We start from the raw sequence: 27,651 nt of genomic DNA on the forward strand, positions 1-27,651 counted from the left end.
GTTATTATCAGTTAGCTTTTGAGTTTTTTTTTTTCCTCCAAAATTTCTTAGATAAATTAGGCATTTTCAAAAGCCTTCAAGAATTTCTCTATTTAGAATAATTGACTTTTTGAAATTCTTTTAAGCTAAAGATAAGAATGTGAAAGGGGGATATCCAAATAGTTTGAATTCAATGCACTAGTGGTTTAAAAAAGATTTTTTGTAAGCTAAAAATAATAATAATTTAAGATCGATGAATTCAAACCGTATAAAGCATAAAAATCTTGTTCTTTCCACTTGAATAGAAAAATCCATAACCAAGCACAAATATGAAAATATAAAAAATTCGGTGAAATGCAAATAAAAAAAGTAGTTCATAGACTCAAGCGATAAATTCGGTGAAAATTAATTTCATATTCTAAATGACTGAACGATAATATAAAAAATAATTACACTATTAATACATATAAAAAGTTATAACATATGTGATAATAAATAGTAGTAGATCTTCCTTAACATTACTTTTATTCTTATAATGGTGTCATCCATTATAATATTTACTAATTTTGGTTTTATTCTTGAATTATCCATGTAATACTAATCTAATTCATAGATGCTTTGTAAGAATATATATATTTTTATCATGCTTTATCTCTTTGTGATCATCATTCCCTCTTAGTTCAGCCACAATGCAACTTCTAAATAAAGTATTATTTTCATTAAATTACTTTTATTATTTATATTTTTAAAACCTAAAATAAACAATTGGAGTAATATTTCCATCATAAGTTTGGAAAGTGGTTAGTTAGTGTCTTAGTGATAAAGGTCAAATTGAGAAAAAATTCTCTCTTAATCTACTAAAATAGACAAGTAAATAACATGTATTATTAACATATTGAACAAGTAGAAAATATCGAATGAAATATTTATGAAGATGATATCCCACATCGACAAGAGATAAGATCTCAGAACTCTTAAATATGACTTAGACAATGCTCACTCATTGACTTGGCCGCTTGACATGAATTAGCCCAAAAAATTCATTCAGCGAATACAATGATAAAAAATGAAAATTGGGCCTAATACATGTTGAGTGGTGAGTTCGTAGGCGAGAAATTTCTAAAAAATATAAAAAGAAAAATAACTCTATACCCAATCGATGTGGTACACCAACCTATATTGATATTGATGGAAAGTAATGTATACCTAGTAGAATAAAAAAATAATAAATATTTTAGTCGACTTCTTCTCATTTATTTAAGTTTTGTTGAATAAAAATTCTGAAATACATGTATTAATGAAGAGTAACTTATATCGATAAAATAATTTTGACACTATTATTATAAGAAAAAACATAAATAAGGAAAATTACATTCAATAATAACCAGGAGGAACTGAAATGTTATTGGCACCCCAAAAAGAATGTCACAAAATAAGTAGGTGTTTGGTTAAAATTTTGAAATATTTTTTATTTATAAAAAAATTTATGGAGTAAAAATTGAAGATAAATTATGTAATTTAGTGGTACGTTTGGCAAAAAAAATATTTGAGATAATATTCAACTTTAAATATACTTAAATTACTTTTATTATTTATATTTTAAAAACCCAATTTAACAACTATTATTTCCATCATAAGTTTGGAAAGTATTTAGTGATAAAAGGTCAAATTGAAGAAATAAAATAGTAAAATAGACAAGCAAATAACACGTGTTATTAATATATGGAACAAGTTAAAAATATCGGATGAAATATTTATGAAGATGATATACCACATCGACAAGAAGTGAGATCTCTAACCACTTTAATATAACTTTGACAATATTCACCCATTGAATTGGTCGCTAGACTTGAATTTAGTCCAAGATTCATTTAGCAAATACCATGATAAAAAATAAAATTTGGGCCTAATTTAAGTCAAGTGACTAGTTCTATAACCGAGAAATTTTCAAACAATATAAAAAGAAAAATAACTCCATACCCCATCGATGTGGTACACCAACCGATACTAATTGAAAGTAATGTATACCTATAGTAGGATAAAAAATAAATAAAATCTTTAGACGATTTCTTCTTATTTGTTTAATTTTTGTTGAATAATTTTTTTGAAATATATGTATTTATGGAGAGTAACTTATATTGGTAGAATAATTTTGATGCGTGCAATTTAATTTAGGTACAACTATTATAAGGAAAAGAAACATAACTACAAAAAATTATATGTTCATAATAGGATAATGTATCCCCCCCCCCCCCCCCCCAAATGTATTACATTACCTAGTAGGCATATTTGGTCATATATTTTAAATATTTTTAACTTTTTCAAAAGTTTATGAAGTAACATTTGAAGATGAAGTTCTGTTTAATTATACGTTTGCAACAAATATTCAACATAATATTCAAGCTTAAATATACAACTTCAAAAGCCATCAATAAACTAGAAAACATGTTATAAGATATTTTTCAAATTTAAAATATAACTGTAAGTTGAATTTTGAATTTTTATTGTTAATACTGAATTTCGAATAAAATAAAAGACATTCTTCCCATCAACTTCAAGGTTGTTTCCCTTGGATTACAATACAAACTTTGCTTTCTTTTATGTTCATTGTTATTCATTTACTTGTTTTATATTATTATTTCATCATAGATGATTTAATTCGCGTTCCATTATTACACTACGAAATTTTAATTATGTACCTATTTTAGGATAAGCAGTATCATATAAACTCAAGCAATTAAAATTCACTTCGTATTTCATATGAATCACTTTTCTTTTTTAGGAGGCGGCAAAGGATGGTAAAGCTTTGAAGTCAAGCAACTAACTATTGAAAAATTTAGAACCTTTGCAGAATAAACCTTTTAATTGATTGAATATTTAAAATAATAAATACATCTGACATGATAAGTTAAAAATTAGTGATAATATAAAAATTAACTACACTATTAACCAAAACATATTTATATCATATGGGATAGTATATATAGTTTGAGATCTTCCTTAACGTTACTTTTCTTTTTATAGAATCTATCTAAAAGTGTATATATATAAAAAGTGTTTGCATTATAATATTAACTAATTTTGGTGCTTTGTTGAATTATCCTTGTAATATTAATTTAATCCATTAGATGCTTTTGAAAGATCAAATTGAAAAAAAAAACTAGTTCTCTCTTAATCTACTTAAAGAGATAAGTGAATAACATGTGTTATTAATATGTTGAATAAGGAAATAATATTGGATGAACTATTTTCTAAACGATATTAATATTTTGTTAACTGGTATTGAAGATGATATCCCACATCGACGAGGGATGAGATCTCTGAATTCTTTAATATGGCTTGGATAAGTTGAAATCATTGAATTGGCTGCTGGACTTGAGTTTAGCCCAATATTCTGTGATAAAAAAATGAATATTAGGCCTAACTCAAGTCCAACGGACAATTCAGAAATTAAAAATTTCTCAAATAATATAAAATGAAAAATAACTCCATACTCGATCGATGTGGTACACCAATCGATACCAATACTGATGAAAAGTAATATATACCTAAAAATTTTAGGTGATTTGAATATCACTATTATATGAAAAAGGGGCAAAACATAACTACAGAGAATTATATGTTCATATATATAGGACCATACTTCCTTCTTCTTTTTTGCATTTCTTTTTCTTTTTAATGCAAAAACATTACCTTTGACACAATTTTTTGGTGAATAGAGGATCATATTAAAGAATGATATTTTTAAAGATAATGTATATCAAAATCTTGGTTGGATATGCTAAATAATTAATGGACCTCTTATTATTCTCCTTGTGATCATTACATTTCCTTTTGTTATCATATATATATAACCAATAATAACCTAGGGAAATTAAAATGTTATTGGTACCCAAAAAGTAATGTTTCCACAAAATATTTAATAGGTGTTCGATCATAGATTTAAAAAAATAAAAATAAAGTTAGAGTTAAAGATAGAATTTTGTTTGATTATATTTTTACAAAGGATATTTGAAATAATATTTATGCTTAAATATCGTTAAATACAATTTCAAAAATAACAAGTGAATTGAAAAGTATGATATAAGTTATTTTTCAAATTTAAAGTAAAATTTCAAGTAAGATTTGAAATTTCATGATGCCAACTCTCATTTTTCAAAATTTTTAAAATAAAATCTGACAAAAAAGTAAATAATTTTTACGATTCTTAGTACTTTTGATTTCTTTCAGTACTTAATTATTCTAAAGGATATTTCAAATGGATAATCATAAGAATGGGAAGAACATCATCCATTAATTTTTGCTTGATTAGTATAGTCATAATAATCTTAATGCTTTAACTATTTTAGTAACCATTAATTATTGTTAACCCCACTAACCCTATCTTTATATAGTACTATAATATATTACCTAAAATGAAGTGTACCAATGATGACATAGCGACACTCCTAGTTCTCCAAGTCTTGCCAACTTAACACTAAAAGATGCGGTGCAGTGAATAAGATTGAATCTTTCTTAATCACTTTTTCAAATAAGGCCCTATGTGACAAGAATTTAAATATAATTAGACTCTTATTCAAATATCAGACATTGAGTGGGAAAAAAATTATTACCAACTTTAAGATTATTTTTTTTCTTTTATATTCCATCTATTCAACAATTTAAATTAATAGGAATAATTGAGATTAATTGGTACTCTCAATAGCTTTAATAATTCATTGAAAGTCTTTAGTATAATAAATCGCATTCCTTCACTAAAAAGATATAATATAATAATATATTAATTAATCAACATTAATAGTTCAAAAAAAAATTGATTGATTAAAAACTAGATGTGAAGTTTCTAGCATCTATCCTAAAGTTTCTTCTCCGTCTCATATTAGTTAATCATTTTTTCAAAAAGTAGTTGTTCAATATTTAAAGATAGTTGTTCCATAAATTATATACAAATATTTTTAAAATGATATTTAACTTAATTACATACCAAATTCAAAAACAATAAATGAGAAATTTGCTTATTTTTCTAAAAAATATTTTTTAATGATTGAAATATTCAGTACATTAATAAAGAGGAATTGCTTCTGGATTGGACTAGACTATATTATAGATCAACTATTTGGAAATATATTTTCCTATTTAAATCTTGCTATATATTATTCCCTTTAAAGGAATAATTCTCCAAATTAAAGGAGAATTATTATACATTGAAATGAAATAAAGTTTTGACATTTGGATCACGTGTGGGCCGTTCTGTCCTTCTCAACAAAATCAAAAAATTCTTGAGAGGTTGATGCAGCATTAATTCCATCTTAATTCAATATTTTTGACGTGAAATATTAATTTATCTGCTTCAAATTTTGTAGAAAGGAAAATATTCAAAAAAGTTATTCTTTTTTTTCTTCATATTTGATAGATCAAAATGTAGCAACATAATAAAAACAATAACTTTCTCGTGAAAATTAAATTACAAATTGATAGTATAAAGATTGTGGTGAGAGTGTGTGCTCGTTCATTTTATAAGAGGTTGTAGTATTATTTTGTTGTGGTACCATTCTTTTATTATTTGTTATTTTTATTGTTATCTATTAATTTTTGTATTTCTATTACTATATTTTTTTTATTATTGAGAATCTATCAAAAATAATTTCTCTATATTTAAGATAAGTTTATATTTTTGTACATCTTGACTTCTTCATACCTCACTTTAAGATCACATTGAATATTAGTGATTATGATAGTAATAGTAAGATAGATAAAATTCTTCTATTTTAAATCATGAATCTCAAGTTTGGACTCTAAATATGAAAAAAAAACTATGTTAAAAGTGTTTTCCTTCAAAAGTTGAAATTCCCATATAAATATTAAATAAAATTGATACTTGTAACCCCCTTACACCTTAGAAATGACACGTAATTACAAGTGGCAACAACATGTTCATCCACTTGTCAGCTATATTTGACCTTTAATTAATTAAATAATATTAAATTATGGAATAGGGAATAAGAAAAATAAAATGGTCCATAGCACAAACTATATTGATGACAGAACAGTTGACCTTTAAAAAGGATTATAGTGGTTGAATGAAAATTGCAGGGAGGGATCATGGAAATGTGTGATATATATGGTATGATCCTAATTTTATTTTTAATCGGAGATCTTGAATTGGAGAGATTTGAATTAGTTGAATTTTGATTCATTGGATTATCTAGTGTATTGATGTATAACTAGGACTTATTCCGACGCAATTATAAGTGGCTGACATTTTTGCATAAGGTTTGTCACTCAATTAAGTATTACTTATTATTATGGAAAAACCAAAAAAAAGATTATTGAGAAAAAAATTAATTTATGAAATAATAACTAAATAATTGAGTGATCATATGAGAAATCAAACCTGAATACAACAACTAAGCAACTAGTTCATTGTCTAGCATAACATTTTCGATGTATACACGTAAAAATCAACTCAAGTATATAGTTTATTTACCTTTAAATATGTCCAGATACATGTATCTTGAATATATGAGGTCAAAATTAGGTATAATTTATTGCATATATATTTATCCAAATGGATTCGGATGTATTTGGGATACATAGCAAATCTCTCCAAATACATATAAATACATCTATTTAATATCTATCTAGTGTAATTCGCATATATCTGTGATATGTATGAATCTCGCTCGCCAATCACCTCTCTCCCTATTTTTATGTACCTGATAATAAAAATATATATATATTTAATAGTGAATTATGTCTAATTACATAAAAAAAAAAAAAAAATCCCAATAAAAATAGTGTAGGCATATATGGTCAAATAGTCCCCATTCTTTTTGTCTTTGGGTGGCCTCTATAAATAAGTCTCGCCATTCTTTGTATTCTACACTGAAAACTTCACGTGCTCTCTTTTTCTTCTTACATCTCCCCAACTACTATAATTTTGCTGAATTATCTTAAAAAAACATTAAAGTCCTTATCCCATTTCTGTTTTCTTGGAAACTGTGTAATTTATCAGTTAGACCATTATATATGTTTGCTACTCAACCAAACCTCCAAAGGTAGTTAGTTAGTTAGTTTTGAGAGACAGTGGATAAGAGATCTTATTTCCTCGTTTAATTTGGTGATTTTTTCAACATACATGGAGAAGGGAAAGCAAGTGTTTGGTTCTTCGGCTTCGGCTTCTACTTCGTCCTTTACAAATGATTTGTTTGGTCCGAAAGAGCCCTCGAAAACGTCGCTCTTTGGTTCCATTTTTGGCCCACAATCTACGGTATTATCTGTTTTGTTTTAATTTGTTCGTCTTAGTTACTATTTGGACTTATCAAAAGATGGTTAAAGCCACACTTAAAAGAATTATTAACTATTAGTTGTTTATTTTTTTTATTTGATTTATTATCATCAATTACTATGCTTTTAATATGTATGTGGTGATAGTTTAGGTAAGGAAAAAGGAATAACTGAATATTGAGGACATGAAACTCCCAAAGAAAAAAAAAGATAGTTAATTCAAGTCTGTTTTTGACCGTCGATTCTATTTATTTTTAAAAAGAATTTGAAAATTTTATTTTTGAATTTATATCTAACATTAATTAGTTTAATCTCGTACGGTAAATGAAGCCAAATATCTTAAACAAAAGATTACAAGTACAACTTCTCTTACTCCATCCTGCATGCATCATTGCATCTATAGATATTCCTTTCTATATACGAAAAGTATATTGACCTTTTTAATTTTATTTAGAAAAACATTAAGGTAACTTTTCGATCAAGTCTGATATGATAACTTGAAAAATTGTAAAAATGATCATATTTTTTATCTAATTTTTTTTTCTATTTTATATATATTATTTTAGGGACTTGGAAGGGATTCCACTCACTCTGTAGCTAGAGGTTCATCAAGAATCCAAGATCCAAAAAACCAGTCAAGTGGAAATGCAAAATATGGAACTTCAGGTTAATTTCTCCTATATTTTTTCACTTTTTTAATAACCACTTTGACATAAAATTTAAGAAAATAAAAATAAGAATTGAAAGTATGGTCAAAAACAAGTCATGAAATTTATGAAATTATAAAAATATGTCATTAAGGATATAACAACAAATTTAGTGTAATTTCACAAGTGAGGTGTAGAGAGGATGGTGTGCATGCAATCATCCCCCTATCTCGTGAAAATAGAAAAGTTATTTCCAATAGACATTAAGGATATAACAACAAATTTAGTGTAATTTCACAAGTGAGGTGTAGAGAGGATGGTGTGCATGCAATCATCCCCCTATCTCGTGAAAATAGAAAAGTTATTTCCAATAGACACTCAGCTCAAGTAAATCATAAGATAAGAAAATGAAATATAAAAAGGTACTATCATTCTTCTTCTTTTTATAACCGACGAATAATTAGAAAATAACGTCACATAAAATGAAATGAGAGGGAAGCACATGCCTTTAATTATGATTTTTCACCAGATGCATGTATTGGGTCCAATAAAATTTGAATGCCCATCTCAGGGGAAAGTGCTCCTTGACAAAAACAATTTTATTCTCAAGGCTCGATCACGACATTTTTGACTAAAAATGAAATACTTACTACTCCACCACAATCCCGTAAACATATATATGCTTGCTTAAGTTACAAATCTCTCTCTTAATTGTTGTTCATTAATGTCATGACAGTTAATGATGAGAAGAATAATTCCATATTGTATCAGAATGGAACAACAGAACCATGCCATTTAAGTTCATCAATATACTATGGTGGCCAAGACGTTTATTATCCACCTACTGCCTCAACTGTAAGTATATTTTTAGCGGCAATAAATATGCATATTAATAAAAAAATATAAATTTTTTATTAGTATTAGTTAATTGTTATTAGATCTAATATAGTTTTAGGCTTTAGAGATATTTACAAAGAGTGTTAATTACTGCTAAAAATACATATTTAACGCAACTGTTATTAATTACCGCTAAAGATTATTTTTAGTGTAGTAGCACTATGTTTTTTTTTTCGAACTTCTTCAGTGAAAATCTTGAATCCGTCGTGTAGTAGTTGTTTGTTTTTCAGTTTCTAAATAGTTTCTTTTATGTTCATGACTTGATCAGCTCAAGAAAAATGTAGAAGAAGATGATGATCAAAATGGAAACAATTCAAATTGTGCTTCAAGAGGAAATTGGTGGCAAGGTATGGAAATTAATTTTTGTAGAAAAGAATAATTATTTCTATGATTAATTATTTCTTTTAGCAATGTCATAAAAAAACTCAACTATATATTTATTTTTTTGTCCCACAGGATCATTATACTATTGAGGCCTTGCTTTTTGCCCTATGCAAAGTGGTTCAACCTTTTTTCGAACTCAGCGCATATAGCAAAAGTTTAGTGCATGCACCGATTGTCTTTTTAGTCAAGGCCCATTTCAAGCACTTAATTAGTTAACTTTTTTTTTTGTTTTATTTTGTTGGTTTGTCTTTATGGTAATTGGCAGGACCTTAAGCCAATTTTGTAAATGTGTTTGTCCCAATAATTTTAACACTTTATTAGTAGACACCTTGTTGTAATTAATTAATATCCCTTCTCTATATGGGACTATATATGTGTGGAGAATATAATGGTTATTATTTTGTAAATAATTCTAAGAAGTTTGATTTTTGAGATGATATCCAACTACATACCAACGAAAAGTCATTACAATCGTATTCCATCATATTCACGTATCGTAGGCATATAATAGTTACGTCGTTGCATCTAAAAAATTTTGGCCAAAGGTCTCAGGTTCTCCATAATAACTTATTGGTATACAAGCATATCATACAGATTTTCCAAGTACTTATAAAAAGTAAAATATAAATAAGAATTGTGACATTCAATCTGAAAGCCCCAGCACGAACAAAAATGTTTGAAAAGTGATTTAACTATAGTTATTATTTTAAAAAGTCATATTTATTTTAGTCCGTTCCAAAATTGAAAAGTGATTTAACTATAGTTATTATTTTAAAAAGTCATATTTATTCTAGTCCGTTCCAAAAAAAAAATGACATATCTTTAAAAATTATAATTACGCCGTTGCCGGGGATCGAACCCGGGTCACCCGCGTGACAGGCGGGAATACTTACCACTATACTACAACGACTTGTTTGTTATCGAATTTCTATGATTTACTATTTGTCACATTTTTCTGTCTTCTATAGTATAAATAAAATAATTTGTATATTACTAGCAATTACCATATTCTATAGTCTTGCACTTTTATTTAGCAGTCAGCAGCCCACACCTACATTATATAGTAAACCATCAATTAGGGGCGGAATTAGAAGCTCATATATGAGTTCGACGGTAGTCAGTATTTTTTGTGTTAATTAAATATGTATAAATATTAAATTTAGAATCAGTTATGAACACTTAAAGTAGTCAATCCGCCTCTGCATACAAGCATATGGATTAATTCCTCCATCCACTATACAAAATAAATATCCATATTTATTTGTCTAATTTTATAAATCTAAGAGTTAAATCACTATTTTATACCTAGCTTACCTTTATTATTAACTAATCATTTTTAATTCATTTCTCAATATTTAGATGACTTTCAATAAATATAGATAATATAATACAAGTATCATTTTATTTGTTGTTTCTAGAACACACACTATGTGTGCATAACCCAACGGAAATAAAAACAAAAGGTACAACTTCAAAAGCAAGATTAAAGTGTCTTCTTGAATAAGTAGATCTAAAACAACACTCGATGAGAAAGTCAGGTACATAACATAATAAATCTCCTCTTGTGATTCTAACAACGATTGAAACTTCCATCTTAAAGGGTTGCACGACTTTTATCTCCTTGAAAAAGAAACGAACTGTCATTTCAGCGACGCTTAAACCTTATCACTTAAAGATTTAATATCCTTCACGAGACGATCGAAATTAGAGTAAGATGATCCACCTTCCATCAAACAATTCTTAGCTAATTTAGACATATGATTTGCTCTTCCCAAAAACTCTTCTTTTCTCAATACCATCAAATCCTTCACCATTTTCTCAACAATTTCTCTATCACATGTATCCTTCATGTCAAGCCCAATTCCCCAAACTTTTTCAACAAATCTACTATTCACTTGTTGGTCAAAAAAATAAGGCCAACAAATCATGGGCTTCCCCTCATAAACGCTCTCGAGAATCGAATTCCATCCACAATGAGTCCAAAATCCACCTACTGCGGGATGGGCCAATACTTCTTCTTGTGGAGCCCACTCCACTATATATCCCCTTTCTTTCGTCCCCGTTGCTAAATCCACCGGAATCTTTGATCTCCATTCTTCTCCGGCGATGGAATCGGGTCGGATTACCCACAAAAATTTCTGCCCACTGTTAACCAATCCGTACCAAAATTCGATCAATTGATCGTTCGTCATTGTCGCGATACTCCCAAAACTAACGTAAATTACTGAATTGGGTAGCTGATTGTTGAGCCAATCGATGCAAGTTCTGTCTTCTGCCCACAAACTGTTTGATGATGGTCGCAATGTAGTTTGTTTCTTCTTTAAATGCGCGTGGAGCGGTCCAATTGGGTAGAGATTTGGGCAAATTGTTCGCATTTGATTGAGTATGGGTTCATCTAATTCTTCGAATGTGTTGAGTATTAAGCCATGAGCTCGTGAATTTTCTTGACCCTCTGTTTTGTAGAGCTGGATATTTGAATCTGTTAAGTCGCCGGAGCGGCAAAAACTCGGTAGATCACGTCGCCGGAGAAATGTTTCAGCTCCCGGAACACTTTTAATTGGTTCATCCAAGTTATCATCTGCAGATATTTGAAATTGAAGAATTAGAAGATTGTGTAAACTTGGAGAAATCATAAGTTATGATCTATTAGAGTCGAGTCGTGAAATCGGTTATTGATACTTGAATTAGAATAGGCGAAATGTTGCTAACTATGTTACTTCACATTGAGGTGTGACCTTTCTTCAAATCTTGTGTGAACGTGGAATGCTATATACACCGAGTGTCTCCTAGCTCCACACCAGGTGTGAAAAATGTAATTCTAGCTCATCATCTCAAAAGTAGAATAAATTTCAAGATTAACATAACATGTACTCAACTGATAATGCTAATGCAAATATATATGCCAACCGACTTTCAAAAAAAGAGTAGAAGAATGAAATCTATTATGGGACGGACATAACAGATCATTAAGCTTCAACCGAGTTAGGGCTTCTTTGTTGCCAACCATACCTGATAACGGTGTGAGAAGGCGTAAACAGACCAAGAGCCATAGTAACAAAAGACTATCCATTTAAGAAATCACTAAAATTTCAATAAATACTAAATTTCAATAGTAAATAAGTTCAATATCAAATAACGTTACATAGACGGACATAAAATTCTAGCAATAACACAAATCTTAAGCTACAACACTCGAAAGAATAATATCATGAATTATAAGTGGATCTTAACAAATTTCCCATCAAAATAATAATACGATTGCAAACAAATTTGTCATGAATCATGAGTGGATCTTAACATACAGATCATTACACTTCAACCGAGTTAGGCCTTTTTCATTACCAACCATACCCGATAACGGTGTGAGAAGGCGAAAAGAGACCAAGAGCCACAGTAACAAAAAGGCCATCCATTCAAAAAATCACTAAAATTTCAACAAATACTAAATTTTGAATCTAAAATCTCAATACTAAATGAGTTCAATATCAATAACTTTACACAAACGAACATAAAATTCTGGCAATTACACAAATTCTAAGCTACAACACGCAAAAGAATGATATCATGAATCATGAGTGAATCTTAACATACAGATCATTACACTTCAACCGAGTTAGGCCTTCTTCGTTACCAACCATACCTAATAACGGTATGAGAAGGCGAAAAGAGACCAAGAGCCATAGTAACAAAAAGGCCATCCATTCAAAAAAATCACTAAAATTTCAACAAATACTAAATTTTGAATCTAAAATCTCAATACTAAATGAGTTCAATATCAATAACTTTACATAAACGGACATAAAATTCTAGCAATTACACAAATCCTAAGCTACAACAATGATATCATGAATCATGAGCGAATCTTAACAAATTTCCCCATCAAAGCACTAATACAACTACAAACATCATCCCTAAAGTACTTAAAATCACAAACAAGAGCGTGGTTACATACAAACCTGACATATAAGATAACAATAATCGTTTTCAAGACGATCAACCAACACTAACTATACTCATAACAAATTTGCATTATTCAAGTTCAATAAGTTCAAACAATCATATACTAACCTTCGAAAGGATATTCTCCGGATTCAATGAGTTTAGGAAGGCAAAAGAAGATCCAAAGACAACACGGACTAATAGTTCGAACACAAAAAATAGGTACACTAATCTCATCAGCAACATCACAAGTAAATCCCAAAACTCCATCAGCTATAATACAACTAACTCGTCGTCTTTCTTTCCCATCAAGATCAAAACAGAGCAAATCAGAAGTCAACATATCTTTAAACAGAGTCTTTGTTTTAGTCCTCAAAGAGTCAAAAACCTCTAAAAACTTTCCTCCATCTCGAGGATGATCATCTGGTAGTCCATCTGATATCGTCTTGATTTGAAAACCAGGACATTGATCAAATCTTGAAGTTATATCGGTGTGAAGAACGAGACGATTGTGAATGTTTTCAGTGAGAAGGATGGTGATATGTAAGCCTGAAAAACAGAGGAGTTCAGCAAGTTTGAACATTGAGTTTACAGGGCCTTGTAATGGTAAAGGGAAAATGAGTACATGAGGAGGAAGTGATTCTTGTTCATCCATGGTAGGCTAATGTTGAAGAGTTTCAATAATGGTGATCTTGTTATACAAAAATTTGGAACTTATTGACTAGCTAGAGTTCATCCAAATAATTTACACCTTTGAAAACGCTCATTTACTTAATTAATTAAACTTAGATACATTTCTGATCTGTTATATGACATAGCAAGTGATTTCAAACACTTGTAAAAGCATGACGAAAACACGCCTAAATTTTGTGAGAATTTAATAGTGTATTTCACTCATGTTATAAGATTGAGAGTGTATCAAGTTCAGTTAGTCAAGAAAAATGAGTATTAAACTAATAATTCATGCCGAGTTTAAAAGTGTTTTCAATTCTTCTCCTTTAAATAAAAATATGTAGAATATATCAAAATATTTTTTAATGTTGTAATCTTAAACCTGTAACATAAAATAAAGTAAAATAAAATAAATAAATTAAAATGGAAGTATTTGTCAAGTTGATAGAGTTAAGAAATATTATTTGCCGAGTTTAAAAGTGTTTTCAATTCTTCTCCTTTAAATAAAAATATGTAGAATATATCAAAATATTTTTTAATGTTGTAATCTTAAACCTGTAACATAAAATAAAGTAAAATAAAATAAAAAAATTAAAATGGAAGTATTTGTCAAGTTGATAGAGTTAAGAAATATTATTTCTGTTTTTTCAAATATAATAATGTGATGTTAATTAATTAGTGCTTCTTTTTCATTGGAAAGGGAGTAGGCAGGGGTAGGTAGTGAAATCGAACTTTGATACTACTATTATTAATAAAAAAAAATTATTCTCTAAGTGGCTATATGATTTTTTAAATATATCTTTTCTGTGTTTGCACCATTATTTCTATCGCCAATTCGCCAAATCACTTTTTCTAACAAAGATCTCTATGCAGATACATATGCATTCAAATAAAATAATTAAATATTATTTTTCTGTTTCAATTTGTTAACACATTTTTCTTTTTTAGTCAATCTTGAACAATAGCGGTAAAAAGAGCAAGGATAAACCCAAAAAAAGAAAAATTAAAAATTGTGGGGAATGATTAAATTTACTTTTAAACGATGTGAAATAGTTTAAATTGACCATAAATTATGCGAAAAGTTCAAACTTTACCCTTCGTTTAAAAATATTTAAAAATAAGGGAAAATTTGATCCCGACTTGTAAAGATGAGTGCGTATTTAACTTAACTATTAACGGAGGACAAATCTATTCCATTTTTAAGGAGCAAATATAACCATTTTCCATTATAACGTATTAAGAATCTAAACTACAAATCACATCCTCCAAAGCGTACTAAATACTTCTCTTTGAAATATCGCAGACCCTTCCACTTAAACAAGTGTAGGGGATATGAAAGTCATTTTACAAGATATAAATAATCATAAACGGATTCAAGTTAATATTATAATAATAACTAAATTCACAGTCTCCATACCGTTCAGCTTTTATATACCCATAGTCCACATAAGATTTCATAAGAGTAATAATTACATGTAATGATCTATAATAAGTGAAATTAATTAAGAAAAACCTACTTGATCAAGTAAAATAACATTGATAGCGTAAATTTTTTTTATATTATCAGAGTATATTATACAATTATACAACCCTAGTAAGTTCACTATCAAACCAAAGTTACTGAGATGTGTATGTATATATGAAAACACTTTACACAAAAAAAAAACCATATCCTATGATTCTCTATGTACAAAAATGATCACAGAATATTAATACATATCTACTACATATATATGTTAATTAGACTCTCCAAAAATGTACTTTTAGAGGAACAAACACGCACACATGACACGCTGAGCATGTTTTGAAGAGTCAGATCAACATAGATATACTATTTACAAGTCTTCCCCTGCCTCAATACTAGTCCTCTGAATCTTCATCAATAGCAACAATTTTGGCAGCACCTTTTATAGCAGTTATAAATCTAGGATTATTAACATGATGAATAATATTCTTGGATTCAAGCCTTGAATTCTTGTTTATATCATCATCATCACTAATAATTTCTTGATCATCATCTTTTTTCATGTCACTAGGTGGTAAAAAACAATCCAAAGATAGTCCCTTTATGTTAAAATCAACTTCTTCAATTGTCCAAACTTCTTCCATCCTAGTCCTTGTATGTCCTTCTGAGTTTTCGCCGAATCTGAATAAGGAAACACATGTCTTGCCAGCATGTGCTATGTTAACACCATCGATTGTTCGATATTCTTGGATTAATGACTCCATTGTTGTTTCCCAAAAGACATCATCTTTTGGAGATTTTAGTCTTAGAAGATGTGAATCTTCAAGTTGGACTAATAGTCCTGTTCTTTGGCTAAAATAGCCCCAAACAGTATGTCTCATAATTTCAACATTGCTACTACTTCTTGCTTTTAGAGATGAGGGATCTGCTTCAAATTTTAGTACAAAGCAATCTTCACCATGCACTGGCTTTTCGCCTATGCAGATTGAATCGGAGAACATATCAGCAGTAGACCTTGGATCAAGACCCTGTCAACATGATCAATCGACATAATCAGACGTTGTTGAACACATGGTATCAGAGCAGATACAGACTTTAACATGGTATCAGAGCAGATACAGACATATGACATGTTGATGACATAATTAAGTAAATAAAAGTGTCATTTTATGCCAATTCACAACTAGTATCCACATAAACAGAGAACCATATTATTCATTCAACAACTATTTTCTTTTTCCAATTTAGTGGCTCATAGTTGAGTAAATATGTCATTTTCACTGGTGCTGACTTTTTTTTTTGGGATCCGTGCTAGTTTTCGCATCAACTTGCCTATAGAACAACTTGAAGGGGTCAAGTTGTGAATGAGATTTCGAGTTTATTCAAGCCATGTGACACACAAGTGACAAGACTAAGAAGTGTGTACATTCACAAAATTGTCAATTGAACCTAACTACTAGTACTCGAGGTTGTGTCCTAAAATCCAGAACTCATAAGGTTCAAATCCCGACTCTAATTTTGCTTGAAAGGGTCAAGTTGTGAATGAGATTTTAAGTTTATTCGAGTCATGTGACGCACAACCTAGCCTCTTGATAAGTAAGACTTTGACAAAAAAATAAATAAAGGAAGGACTCCAAATAACATTAATGTTGACTTCTTGACAACAACTTTTTTTCAAAGGCTAAGAAGTGTGTATATTCACCAAATTGTCAATTGGACCACTTATCTAATCAATTTTATTGATAAGATAAAATGACATCCTAGGTCCACATTAGGTGTGACATGACCATATGTTTGTGATACGTGTGAGTTCAATTCTTATTGTCTGAATTGAAAAAAGTACCTGTAAGGAACGACGAAGAGGCCTAGCAGGGCCACGAGATGCGTGAGAATGATGCCATGGAGTTTGTCTCCAAGACACCTTACCATCACTTCCAGCACTGATTTTACATCCTGAAACTACAAGCTCAATGCTCCAAAGATCAGGTCTTTTTTGCCACAACACAAATCCTCCCATTTCCCCTGTCCCATTTTTCGCGGTTTTGATCTTCATTACTTTGCCATTGTTCAATCCTAGACCATCTCCTTCAATAAATTCAGACGCAATCATCTTCACCTTCCCCATCGCGTACATACTATTGATTGAATTCAAAGCATGTTCTCCTCCCGCGGCAGCTATATATTGTTGTACTATATATTTTGCCATCGAAGCCTCCTGTATAAATGTATCAACCATTGATTAAGTGAACAAATAAAGTATCTCGAGAACTCTATAAAGATTGAATTAGGTTTCATTGTCTTAATAAGCAAATCCATACATAAATTTCATTGTAAATTTATTTCCATTTGTTTAAGTACAAGAGCCTAGAGTTGGTAAGAGGTAAAAAGTGGTACCTAATAAACTAGTTCAAGTATATGCAATCTCACCAAACACAAAGTTTCATCTACTTGTCTAGTCAAGAACTTGTATCTAAAGGCACACAAAAATATATTACTGTTCCCTCTGTTTCAATTTATGTGACATTATTTTCTTATTTATCCTTCTTCTGATTCAGTTTATGTGAACTATTTCTTATTATTCCTTTCTTAAATAATTGATACATTTTTATATTTAAAAATAATTAACCTTACACTTCAACTTTTTTAACTTTAATTACTCTAAAACCTTTATATCCCCAGAAATGTTATGATATGTTTGAGTTCACGAGCATCTCAAAAATTTCACTTTTTTTACTTAAATTATCTACCGAGTTGAACTCACATAAACTGAAACAGAGGGAGTTTCCTATAACACACACACAAAAAAAAGTTCCGTTCATATATTGTTTGTCTTTCGGATGATTCCTCTAGTTATTATTTCTCAGAAAGTCACAATTTCTTGATCTTTTTCAATTTTATTCAACAAATAAACCGACTTTTCTGACATAATAACTATTAATTGAGTGACCATATGAGAAATCAACTCTATCACACTAACACATATTCTTGATTACTAAGTACTATACGTGGCACCTCTGGTATTTCGAGACTCAAACAAGTCTTTCTTTCTTTGACTATTTGACTCTCGAAATCCGACCCGTACCATATAAATTATGCAGTACCAAAGAAGTTAGAGAGAATTGTAAAAAGAACTTACAATAGGATGATCATTAATCTTCTTATTAAGAGAATGCTTGTTGCATTTAATAGGATGAGGAATCAATGGAGCAGCAACAACACCAAGCAATAGTTGAATCTCAGCATTTCTTCCACCAATTACTGAAACAGCACTTGATTTATAATAATAATTATCATGATGATGATGATGATTATTACCACTATGAGATTTAATCCAAGATTTCATATTTTGCCATGACTTAACATGATTCTTATGTGATGAATTAACAAACATTTCTTCTGGAATTGGTACTTCAAGTACCGTTTCCAGACCATCTTCGTTATCCAAATTAGGACACAACGTTCTCATTTGTTAACTCGATATCAAATTTGAAATAAATAAGCTTTGAGCTTATGAATATTGGAGATTTTGGATATGAAAGAATAGAAGAAAGAAGAGAGAAAGTAATAATAATACAAATGTATGTAATGTATTATTGGAATTATATTACAAAGTTTTTTTTTTGAATAATACAGAGAACCAACCGACCAATGAGGAGTCATCCACACACAACGTGCATTTCTTTGTCTAATATTGTCGTGACAGCACGAATTTATTTATTTTGTTTATTTTTTTCTGTTTGGAGTTTTTTTTTAAAAATAATAATAATTATATAATGTACTTTTTGTTGTATATTTTTGACTAGTGGTTGAAAAATATGTTAGGAGTGAATTTTAGTTAGGAGACTTATGAGTTTTTCTTTTTGTGAAAGCATGGATTGCGCCTTAATGGATTCCTAACTCCACGGCTTAACTATCATATGAATCGCGGAATAATTTTTAACGGCAATAAATATGTAAATAGTAAAATTTTTATTGGTATTAGTTAATTGTTATTGGATCGAATGTTGCTATAGAGTTTAGGAACATTTATAAAGAATGTTAAATGTTACTAAAAGGGCATATTTAGTGGCAATTAAGTTATTGTCATTAATTAATTGTCGCCAAAGATCGTTTTTGGTGTAGTAGATCATCAGAACAAAAATAATTTTTTTTAATGGCAATAAATATGTATATTACTCCCTCCACATTTCATATTAATTGAATTTTTGAGGTGTTTCACACCCTTTAAGAAAAGTAGATTAAGACATAAATTGAACATAGTTTTCCATTTTTATCCTTATTAATTATTGTCAAATTTATTGAAGTCATCACATTGAAAATCCAAATGAAGGATAAAATTGGAAGAACACTCTAAAAAAGTCTTGAAAAATGAACAATTAAGTTAATTTAAAAAATGGAAAATGCCTCAAAAATTCAATTAATATGGAATGGAGGGAGTAATAAAGAGTGTTAAAGTTTCCATTGACATTAGTTATTTATCACTGAATTCAATGTGGTTATAGGCTTTGGAGACATTTACAAAATAATATTAATTATCACTTAAAAATATATATTTAATGGCAATTAAGTTATTATCGTTAATTAATTATTGCTAAAGATCATGTTTGGTGTACTGTGTTAAAGTGAAAATTATTAATACTTTCACATATAGTAAACATAAAATCATATTTGTATGTTATAGCTATAGTTTGCATAATTGCGCTCCATAGCAAATTTTATGTTTGCTATGGAGCTTTTGATTTGTATAATTCGCTACAAACATCCAATTTTATACAAATTGTTCAGTTTTGTATAAATTCATTTATACATTGTAATTTGTATAATAAGATCTGTATTTGTATAATTATAAGTGTATAGAACGAAAATTTGTATGTGTATATCCACTTTTCTCTCGGTTTATACAAACACAAACGCATTTTATACATTTTATACCTAAATGTATAAAATGACTAATTGTATATCGAATCAGATGGCAAAAAAAAAAAGATATTTGCTACAAATTACAATTAAAATAAACTATGACTATAACATTTAATTTGAATTAATAGTTTGTTATTTCATATAATTTTCCCAAATTATTATCTTTATCTCACTTACTAGACGATGAAACATACATAGTTGTAGGTTTCAAACTTAACCAATCCGATCAGACACTCATAATGTAATCTTTTAATTTAAAATTTGTCATCATCTTCTTCTTCTTTTCAATCATAACTAATAATTATACTAACACATGACAGGCTAATAAAATCTTTCCATAATCCAATTTCTTTTTCCCTTTCGAATAATGTTTATGGTTTGCTGTTTAACAGGCATAGAGATTTTGGCTTGTTCTCAATATTTATCCACCCTTCACTAATCGCCTATGCACTATGATTATAATTAGTCGCAGGGCGGATTCAGAATTTAAATTTATATTATCGAATAAATATTTATGATTTTTAACATAATCGTAAAATAATAACAATCAAGTTATTAGTTTATATTTGTTATCTATTGTAATTTTCATTTATAAATTTATATTTTACGATTTAGATGAATCTGATATTAATATTTTGTATTCGTCTCTATTAAAATTATTATAGACTATGGTACTTAAATTGACTTAAAAAAAGACCTCAATCATGTCATGCACGTTCACACACGAATCCAATCCATTTTAGTAATTGCCAACACTAACAGGATTTGTAGAGATTTACATTAATAAAAATTAGATTTATCACCAACTACTTGGAATTAATTAGAATCAATAAATTCATATTGTTATATTTTATTATAAACAATAATAATAATAATAATAATAATAATAATAATTGTCTTTCAATATCTAATTAAAAGGGTGCTAATAAAGTCTTTATTCTAAGCACCCAAACTTTTGAGACCTTAACGGAATAATAAGACTATCTGATTGTAATTGATAGATAGAAAATATTCACCGATTATTTTCACAAATATATTAATTGAACTGATGAGGAAAGAACAAATAATAGTGTTTTCACATGAAATTTTTTTAGCGAAAATTTGTTTCTCAACATGTGTTTTCCTAGTGAGCTAATTTGATGAGAAATGAATGCAAAAATTATATTTTATAGCATAATTTTTTTTTTACCTCGATTTCTAATAATAATTGAGTGACCTTTAATAGTTCATCTAACTAAAATCAATAGATATAACTTCATTAATTAACAACTAGCTAATATGGCCACTTGAAAACATGTGCAAACAAACATCTTTTCAAAATTTGAAATAAAAGTGTCTTGGTAAAAATACACTTTATCATGTGTTCCGATATTTAATTCGAACAATCCATATTTCGAGTATCAGAATAAAACTTATTGACACTTTAAGAAATTGACTATGTATTAAGCCTTACTTTTAACATACTAAAATAGTTTAAACTATAATACTATATATAAGTAACTTATAAGTTATAATCCAAATTCATAAATTCTTAGACAACCTGAGAACTAAAGTTTCTTGTTCAAGTAGTTTCTTCAATGAGAACAAAGTGTTTGCCAAGTTCACTTAATGTACTCAATTTCACTTCACTTGCAAAGAAAACTAGTGTTTCAAAAGTTAGATATTTTACCATAACATGAAGTGACGTATTTCCTTTTTTGGCCTATACTATGGGTGTAGTTTCACTTTCTTACCTAAATTGAAAGACAATATATAAAGCCTATTCTTGCATAAAAAGGTAAGAAATGAAGGAAAAAATCCAAAAGGGACAAAATGAAAAATTATTGGGGGAGAAGAAATCAATATATCCATCCACTTCAATTTATATTATATTATGACATTTGACTAAATATAGAATTTAAATAATTAAAAAAATTAAAACTTGTGGTTTAAAAAACATTGTACTTTTTCCTTGTGTTCTCTTCTCTCCCTTAGTATCCAACCTAAAACAAAATAATTGAATGAAAAAGCGAATTTAGAATTTTGAAATTATGTGTTCTGAATTTTAGAATTTTAAGCTTACTAGGTTCAGGATTAACTATAAATATAGAATTTTGATTAAAATTATTGGTTCTACCGAACTTGTATCAATAGAATTCTAGTTTCGCTCTCAATGGTCCAAATAAAATAAACAAAATACTTTTTTAAAAAACAAAAATCATATTTATTTTGAAGTGTAGTTATGCCTTTAATTTGTTTAGTATTCTCAAGCAAAGTAGAAGGATATTTGAAACATAAAAAGAAAAAAAAGGTGATTTTGTTTGCTTAAAAGCAATGACACCATAGGAGTGTAAATCAAAGAAATTACACTTTAAGCTATGCCCAAAAGCTTGAAAGAGGAAAGGGACAAAAATAATATTTTGGGTCAACTTGGGTCAGTCGATTGTAAATAATCGATAAGTATTATATGTTTGATAAATATTTTTACGTGTGTAGTTATTTAATTGGATAAAAGAGTTGAAATTTATAATAAACACATGATGTGTTTGGTAAAAAATATATTGATAAATGTTTCTTTTAATAAAATGACTAACATACACTTAATTTATTTTCAAAAGAATAATTAACTTAAAAGTATATTTGTAAGGTATTTCGAGAATTAGAAAAAAAAAATATCAAGGATAAAATAATAAAAAATATTGGTCAAATTAAATTTATTAGCTGCAAAAAAATATAAATTGAGAATGATTAACTTATAATTTTTTGTTTGATTTTATAACTTCGAATATTTACCAAATATATAGATAAATCAAACTATACATATAAATTAATTTGACCAGCTTATAAACTTATCTAACTACCTTATTTGTACTTGTAATAAGTGGTTAACATAATTTGATTGAATTTTTATTTTATTTTTAAAAAATTATTCCAAGTGCATATATATACACTCCTAAGTGGAACTACTGTTTCATCTTATTTTATTTTTTTGGCTATAATAATATAATATTTTGCAATGATAAGGATGAATATTATAAACTTATCCATCTGTAAATATCAATATATGCCAACCCACAACATATCTACAAGGATTTCATTTTGTAGTTAAGAAATTTAAAGGGAGGATTTTATTCTGCAAATCTCATAGTGATCTTCCTATGGATGATACTCTCTAATTAAATACTTATAGAATAATTACAATTCTAAAAACTTCGACTAACTAGTTTATAAAATATATAAAATATATAAATAGTTTATACTTATACAAAATATGTATATAATATACGTGAAAATTGATGTTGTAGATTATTTACATTTTTTAAGCTTTATAATCTTTTTATAAGAGATTATTATTTTTATACATAAAGTCTAATATATAAGAAATTGATGATATGGGCTTCATATGTACAAGACTATGAAAAGTTTCATGAATAATTTTTTTGGTTTTCATGCATAGATTTGAAGGTTTTCCTATTGTATTGAGTAGGTGGAAAAAAAAATCTTCCGTTTCAATTTATGTGTCATTTTTTCATTTTGTGAGAGTCAATTGACTTTAACTTTACAGCTAAATTAGATTAGATCAACTAAATAATTTAAAATCAAATTTTGATATTATAAAACTATAAGAAAAGTACTGCTTATAAATTGCAGTTCTTTTCATATTAATATGATGAAAAAATATATTTTGAAATATTAATTAAAATTTACATAATTTGAATATCGAAAAACGAAAAGTGGCACAGAGGCAAGGAGTATCATTATTACTATTTACACTTGTTCATCTTCCATTGGACTTATTCATGGAGTAACTATAATTTCCTACTTGTCCTATTCTAATATCTAGGTATATCTTGAAGGTATATACTTGTAAAATAAAATAAAAAGGTTGATCTTGAAAAGTATAATACCTATAACGTATTCAATATTTAAAAAAAGTGTTAAGCACGTTAGCACGTTAATATTGGTTTTACCCAAAACTTCTTCAATACTTCCAAAAATTTCTTTCAATTTTCTATAGAAATTGAAAATAGTTTCTTTTCTTTTCATGTTGTTTGATTGAAAAGAAATTTTCAATAAGCCTTTGTTTCACCTATTTTATATCTTGCCGTTATTGACTTGAGTCTTTGATATAAACATTGAATACGAATCTGTTACATAATTAGTCATTCGGCCAAAAAGTAACAAAATTTCGAAACTCACTACTTTTAGCCATAAAATAATATGTACTAACTAATAAAATCAGATCAATATTGCTCCTACTTTCCTAGCCGTCAAGATCGAAAAATAATTATCGCGCTTGGATCTACCATTTCTACTTTCCTCTTCATCGTCAAAAAATCGATCACTCATTGTATACACTTATTATACACTTTCTTTCCCTGCCATTATTGTATATAATGTATATATTTATTATATATTCGATGTATACTCACCGAGTATAGATTATACATTGAAGATACAATCGCCTCTCCATTAACCATAAATACTATATATACTATATAAATAATGTGTGTACAGATTATTCGTATATACACATTTTACACATTATAACACAATGTATATGTATAACTTTTATATAAACAATATAGGAAAGGGCCCTGATATACCCTTCAACTTTGTCATTTGGAGCTGATATGCCCCTTGTTATCAAAGTGGCTCATATATACCCTTACCGTTATACAAACGGCTCACGTATACCCCTATCGTTACAAAATGAGCTCACATATACCCTTCATTTAACGAGAGTGAAAAAATTAGTTTGAAATTTATATTTTTGACTTTTAATTTTCTTATAAATTATTGAGGGGTATATGTGATTCTTCTAGCAAAGTTCAAGGTATATTTTAATCTTTTTCATACATAAATTGTTTTTTGATTTCTTTGATTATAATTATTTGAGTTTCTTATTCTTATTTTATTTTTTTCTTTCATTTCTTAGTGTAAAGAAAAAAATTTAAAACTATTTTTTTGTGGCTATATTATAGTTAAAACTATTTTTTTTGTCTATATTGTAATTTAATTTTTGTATTTGAAGAAAAAAATTCGGTCATCTATAATAAGTTTTACAAGTGAAACATAAATAAATTTGACCATCAAAATAATAAATCTAAATTAGTCATTGAAACAAAAAAAAGTCAAAAAAATATGTTTGAGGAGGATTAAATATACTCATATGGGATTATATTATTTTTTTTAAATAATAAAAAATAAACTTATATTAATTTTTTTCATTTCCATTGGAGGAAAAGGGTATATGTAAGTCATTTGTATATAAGTATGAGTATATATGAGCCACTTCATAACAAGAGTTATATTAGCTCTAAATGACAAAGTTGAGGAGTATATCAGACCTTTTTCCCAACAATATATATATATATATATAAAAGTCAAGCACCTATTGACTTTCATCATATTTAATAGATTTACAATTAGGAAAAAAAAAAAGAGAAGTATTGAATAGCACTAATAGCTTTCCCTCTTTTAATTTATTGGAGTTCTCTTCTGCGATCATTCATAACTTTCAAATTTTAGGGTGTGTTTGGTATGAAGGAAAATGTTTTCCATGGAAAATGTTTTCCTAGAAAATGTTTTCCATGGAAAATGTTTTCCTAGAAAATGTTTTCTTGGAAAACAAGTTAGATTTTGACTTATTTTCCCATGTTTGGTTGGTGAGTAGAAAATATTTTTCGGAAAAGATTTTTTGTGTTTGATTTATGAATGAAAAATGTTTTTGAAAAAATTCTTTTATTTTTACTAGAGTAGAAAATAAATTTTGAAATTGAAAATATTTTTTAAAAACAAACTTAATTTTTTTTGGGGTGGGGGCTGGTAGAGGGTCGGGGGGGTCAAGGGTAGGGGTGAAAAATTGAAATTTTGAAGTTAAAAATATATTTTTTTAAAAAAACTTAAAATTTTTTTTGGGGGGTGGGGGGCTGGTAGGGTGTGGGTGGGGGGGTCGAGGGTAGGGGTGAAAAATTGAAATTTTAAAGTTAAAAATATTTTTTTAAAACAAACTTAAATTTTTTTTTGGGGGTAGGGGGCTGGTAGGGGTTGGGTGGGTGGGGGGTCGAGGGTAGGGGTGAAAAAATGAAATTTTGAAGTCGAAAATATTTTTTAAAAACAAACTTAAACTTTTTTTTGGGGGGGGGGGGCTGGTAGGGGGTGGGTGGGTGGGGGGACAAGGGTAGGGGTGAAAAAATGAAATTTTGAAGTCGAAAATATTTTTTAAAAACAAAACTTAAAATTTTTTTTGGGAGGTGGGGGAGGGGGGCTAGTAGGGGGTGGGGTCGAGGGTAGGGGTGAAAAAATGAAATTTTGAAGTCGAAAATATTTTTTAAAAACAAACTTAAATTTTTTTTTTTGGGGAGTTGGGGGGGGGCTGGTAGGGGGTGGGTGGGGAATGGGTAGGGGGGTCGAGAGTAAGGGTGAAAAAATGAAATAATATTTTTTTAAAACAAACTTAAATTTTTTTCTTTTTGAAGGGGGTGGGGGCTGATAGGGGCTAGTGAGGGGCGAGGGTAGGAGGTGGGGGGTAAAAAATAAAAAATTGAAATTAGAAATATCTTTTAAAAACAACTTTTAATATATTTTTGGGAGGGGTGGTGGTAGGGGGTGGGAGTAGGGTGAGGGTGGGGTAAAAATATTGAATTTAAAAACAAACTTTAAAACTTTTTTTTGGGGGGGGGGGGGGGGTTGGTTTGAGTGTAGGTACAAAATAAATTGATTTTTTCAACAATTTTTTTTTTAATTGGAAGTTGGAAGAGAGTTTGGAAAATGTTTTCCTTAAGTTTTGAATGGAAGTCATTTTCCTTAAATTTGAGAAAAATGAGTTGATTTGGAAAACATTTTCCAAAACATTTAACCCAACCAAACATGAGAAAATTGGAAAACATTTTCCGGAAAATGTTTTCCTTCATACCAAACACACCCTTAATCTTCGTCTGTGACGCTTGGAGCTCCTATAAGTCAAATAGTAAATAAAAGTATACATACGATAAACTCAAGTGCTCATAAACTTTTTGTCATGTGTTACGTTGTTATTACTAAAGTACTAATTCAATAATATGGGGCAAGAGTTCTCAAAATTGGGATCATAGCATTCTTAACATGAAATGTGTTTATAAGTGGTAGGTTTCCAATTATCTCAAAAGACAAAAATGCTTTTTCTGGACATTTATTTTCTTTCTTTTGGCAGCAAAGCATATATGATAATGTATTACTTTTTTTCATAAATAATTATAATGTATTATCTAATTGTGAATATGTGATGTGGTGATTTTTTCATTATTGTTCAGTGTATTTAAAGTTGTATATTAATTACTTAATTGTTAGAAATGTGAAGTGAATGAATCTCTATAGTTATGCAATTTAAACATGTAATTTTAATAGTAAAAAGTAATTTGTTGAATTCTAATACTCATTTGAAATAGTTATTTTATGTCTATGTTTTTTTTTTTTTTTTTAATTATTATTATTATTATT

At 28.5% G+C, this 27,651-nt stretch overlaps 2 protein-coding genes, 1 non-coding gene and 1 pseudogene across 3 annotated transcripts; 1 reads left to right on the forward strand and 3 right to left on the reverse strand.

Moving 5' to 3' along the window:
• Nucleotides 1–7,117: 7,117 nt before the first annotated feature.
• LOC125831324 (uncharacterized) lies at nt 7,118–9,343 on the forward strand (annotated as a pseudogene).
• A 689-nt stretch (nt 9,344–10,032) lies between these two features.
• Nucleotides 10,033–10,104, reverse strand: TRNAD-GUC (transfer RNA aspartic acid (anticodon GUC)). Its single transcript has one exon. It is a non-coding gene; the product is annotated as a tRNA-Asp (tRNA).
• Nucleotides 10,105–10,605: 501 nt separating this feature from the next.
• On the reverse strand, nt 10,606–13,834 carry LOC125831246 (7-deoxyloganetic acid glucosyl transferase-like). The gene is made up of 2 exons (XM_049510439.1): nt 13,263–13,834; nt 10,606–11,772 (listed from the first exon to the last, which is right to left on the reverse strand). The coding sequence occupies exons 1-2, from the start codon at nt 13,786–13,788 to the stop codon at nt 10,850–10,852; spliced, it is 1,449 nt and encodes a 482-aa protein (XP_049366396.1). The 5' UTR covers nt 13,789–13,834; the 3' UTR covers nt 10,606–10,849.
• A 1,809-nt stretch (nt 13,835–15,643) lies between these two features.
• On the reverse strand, nt 15,644–18,764 carry LOC125831244 (uncharacterized). Its single transcript, XM_049510437.1, has 3 exons — nt 18,407–18,764; nt 17,114–17,485; nt 15,644–16,298 (listed from the first exon to the last, which is right to left on the reverse strand). Exons 1-3 carry the CDS (start codon nt 18,734–18,736, stop codon nt 15,666–15,668), a joined length of 1,335 nt encoding a protein of 444 aa, XP_049366394.1. The 5' UTR covers nt 18,737–18,764; the 3' UTR covers nt 15,644–15,665.
• Between the last annotated feature and the right edge of the window lie 8,887 nt (nt 18,765–27,651).

This window comes from Solanum verrucosum, unplaced genomic scaffold (genome assembly GCF_900185275.1).
Source record: "Solanum verrucosum unplaced genomic scaffold, falcon-dt-bn FXZP01000049.1, whole genome shotgun sequence".
Classification (NCBI taxonomy): domain Eukaryota; kingdom Viridiplantae; phylum Streptophyta; class Magnoliopsida; order Solanales; family Solanaceae; genus Solanum; species Solanum verrucosum.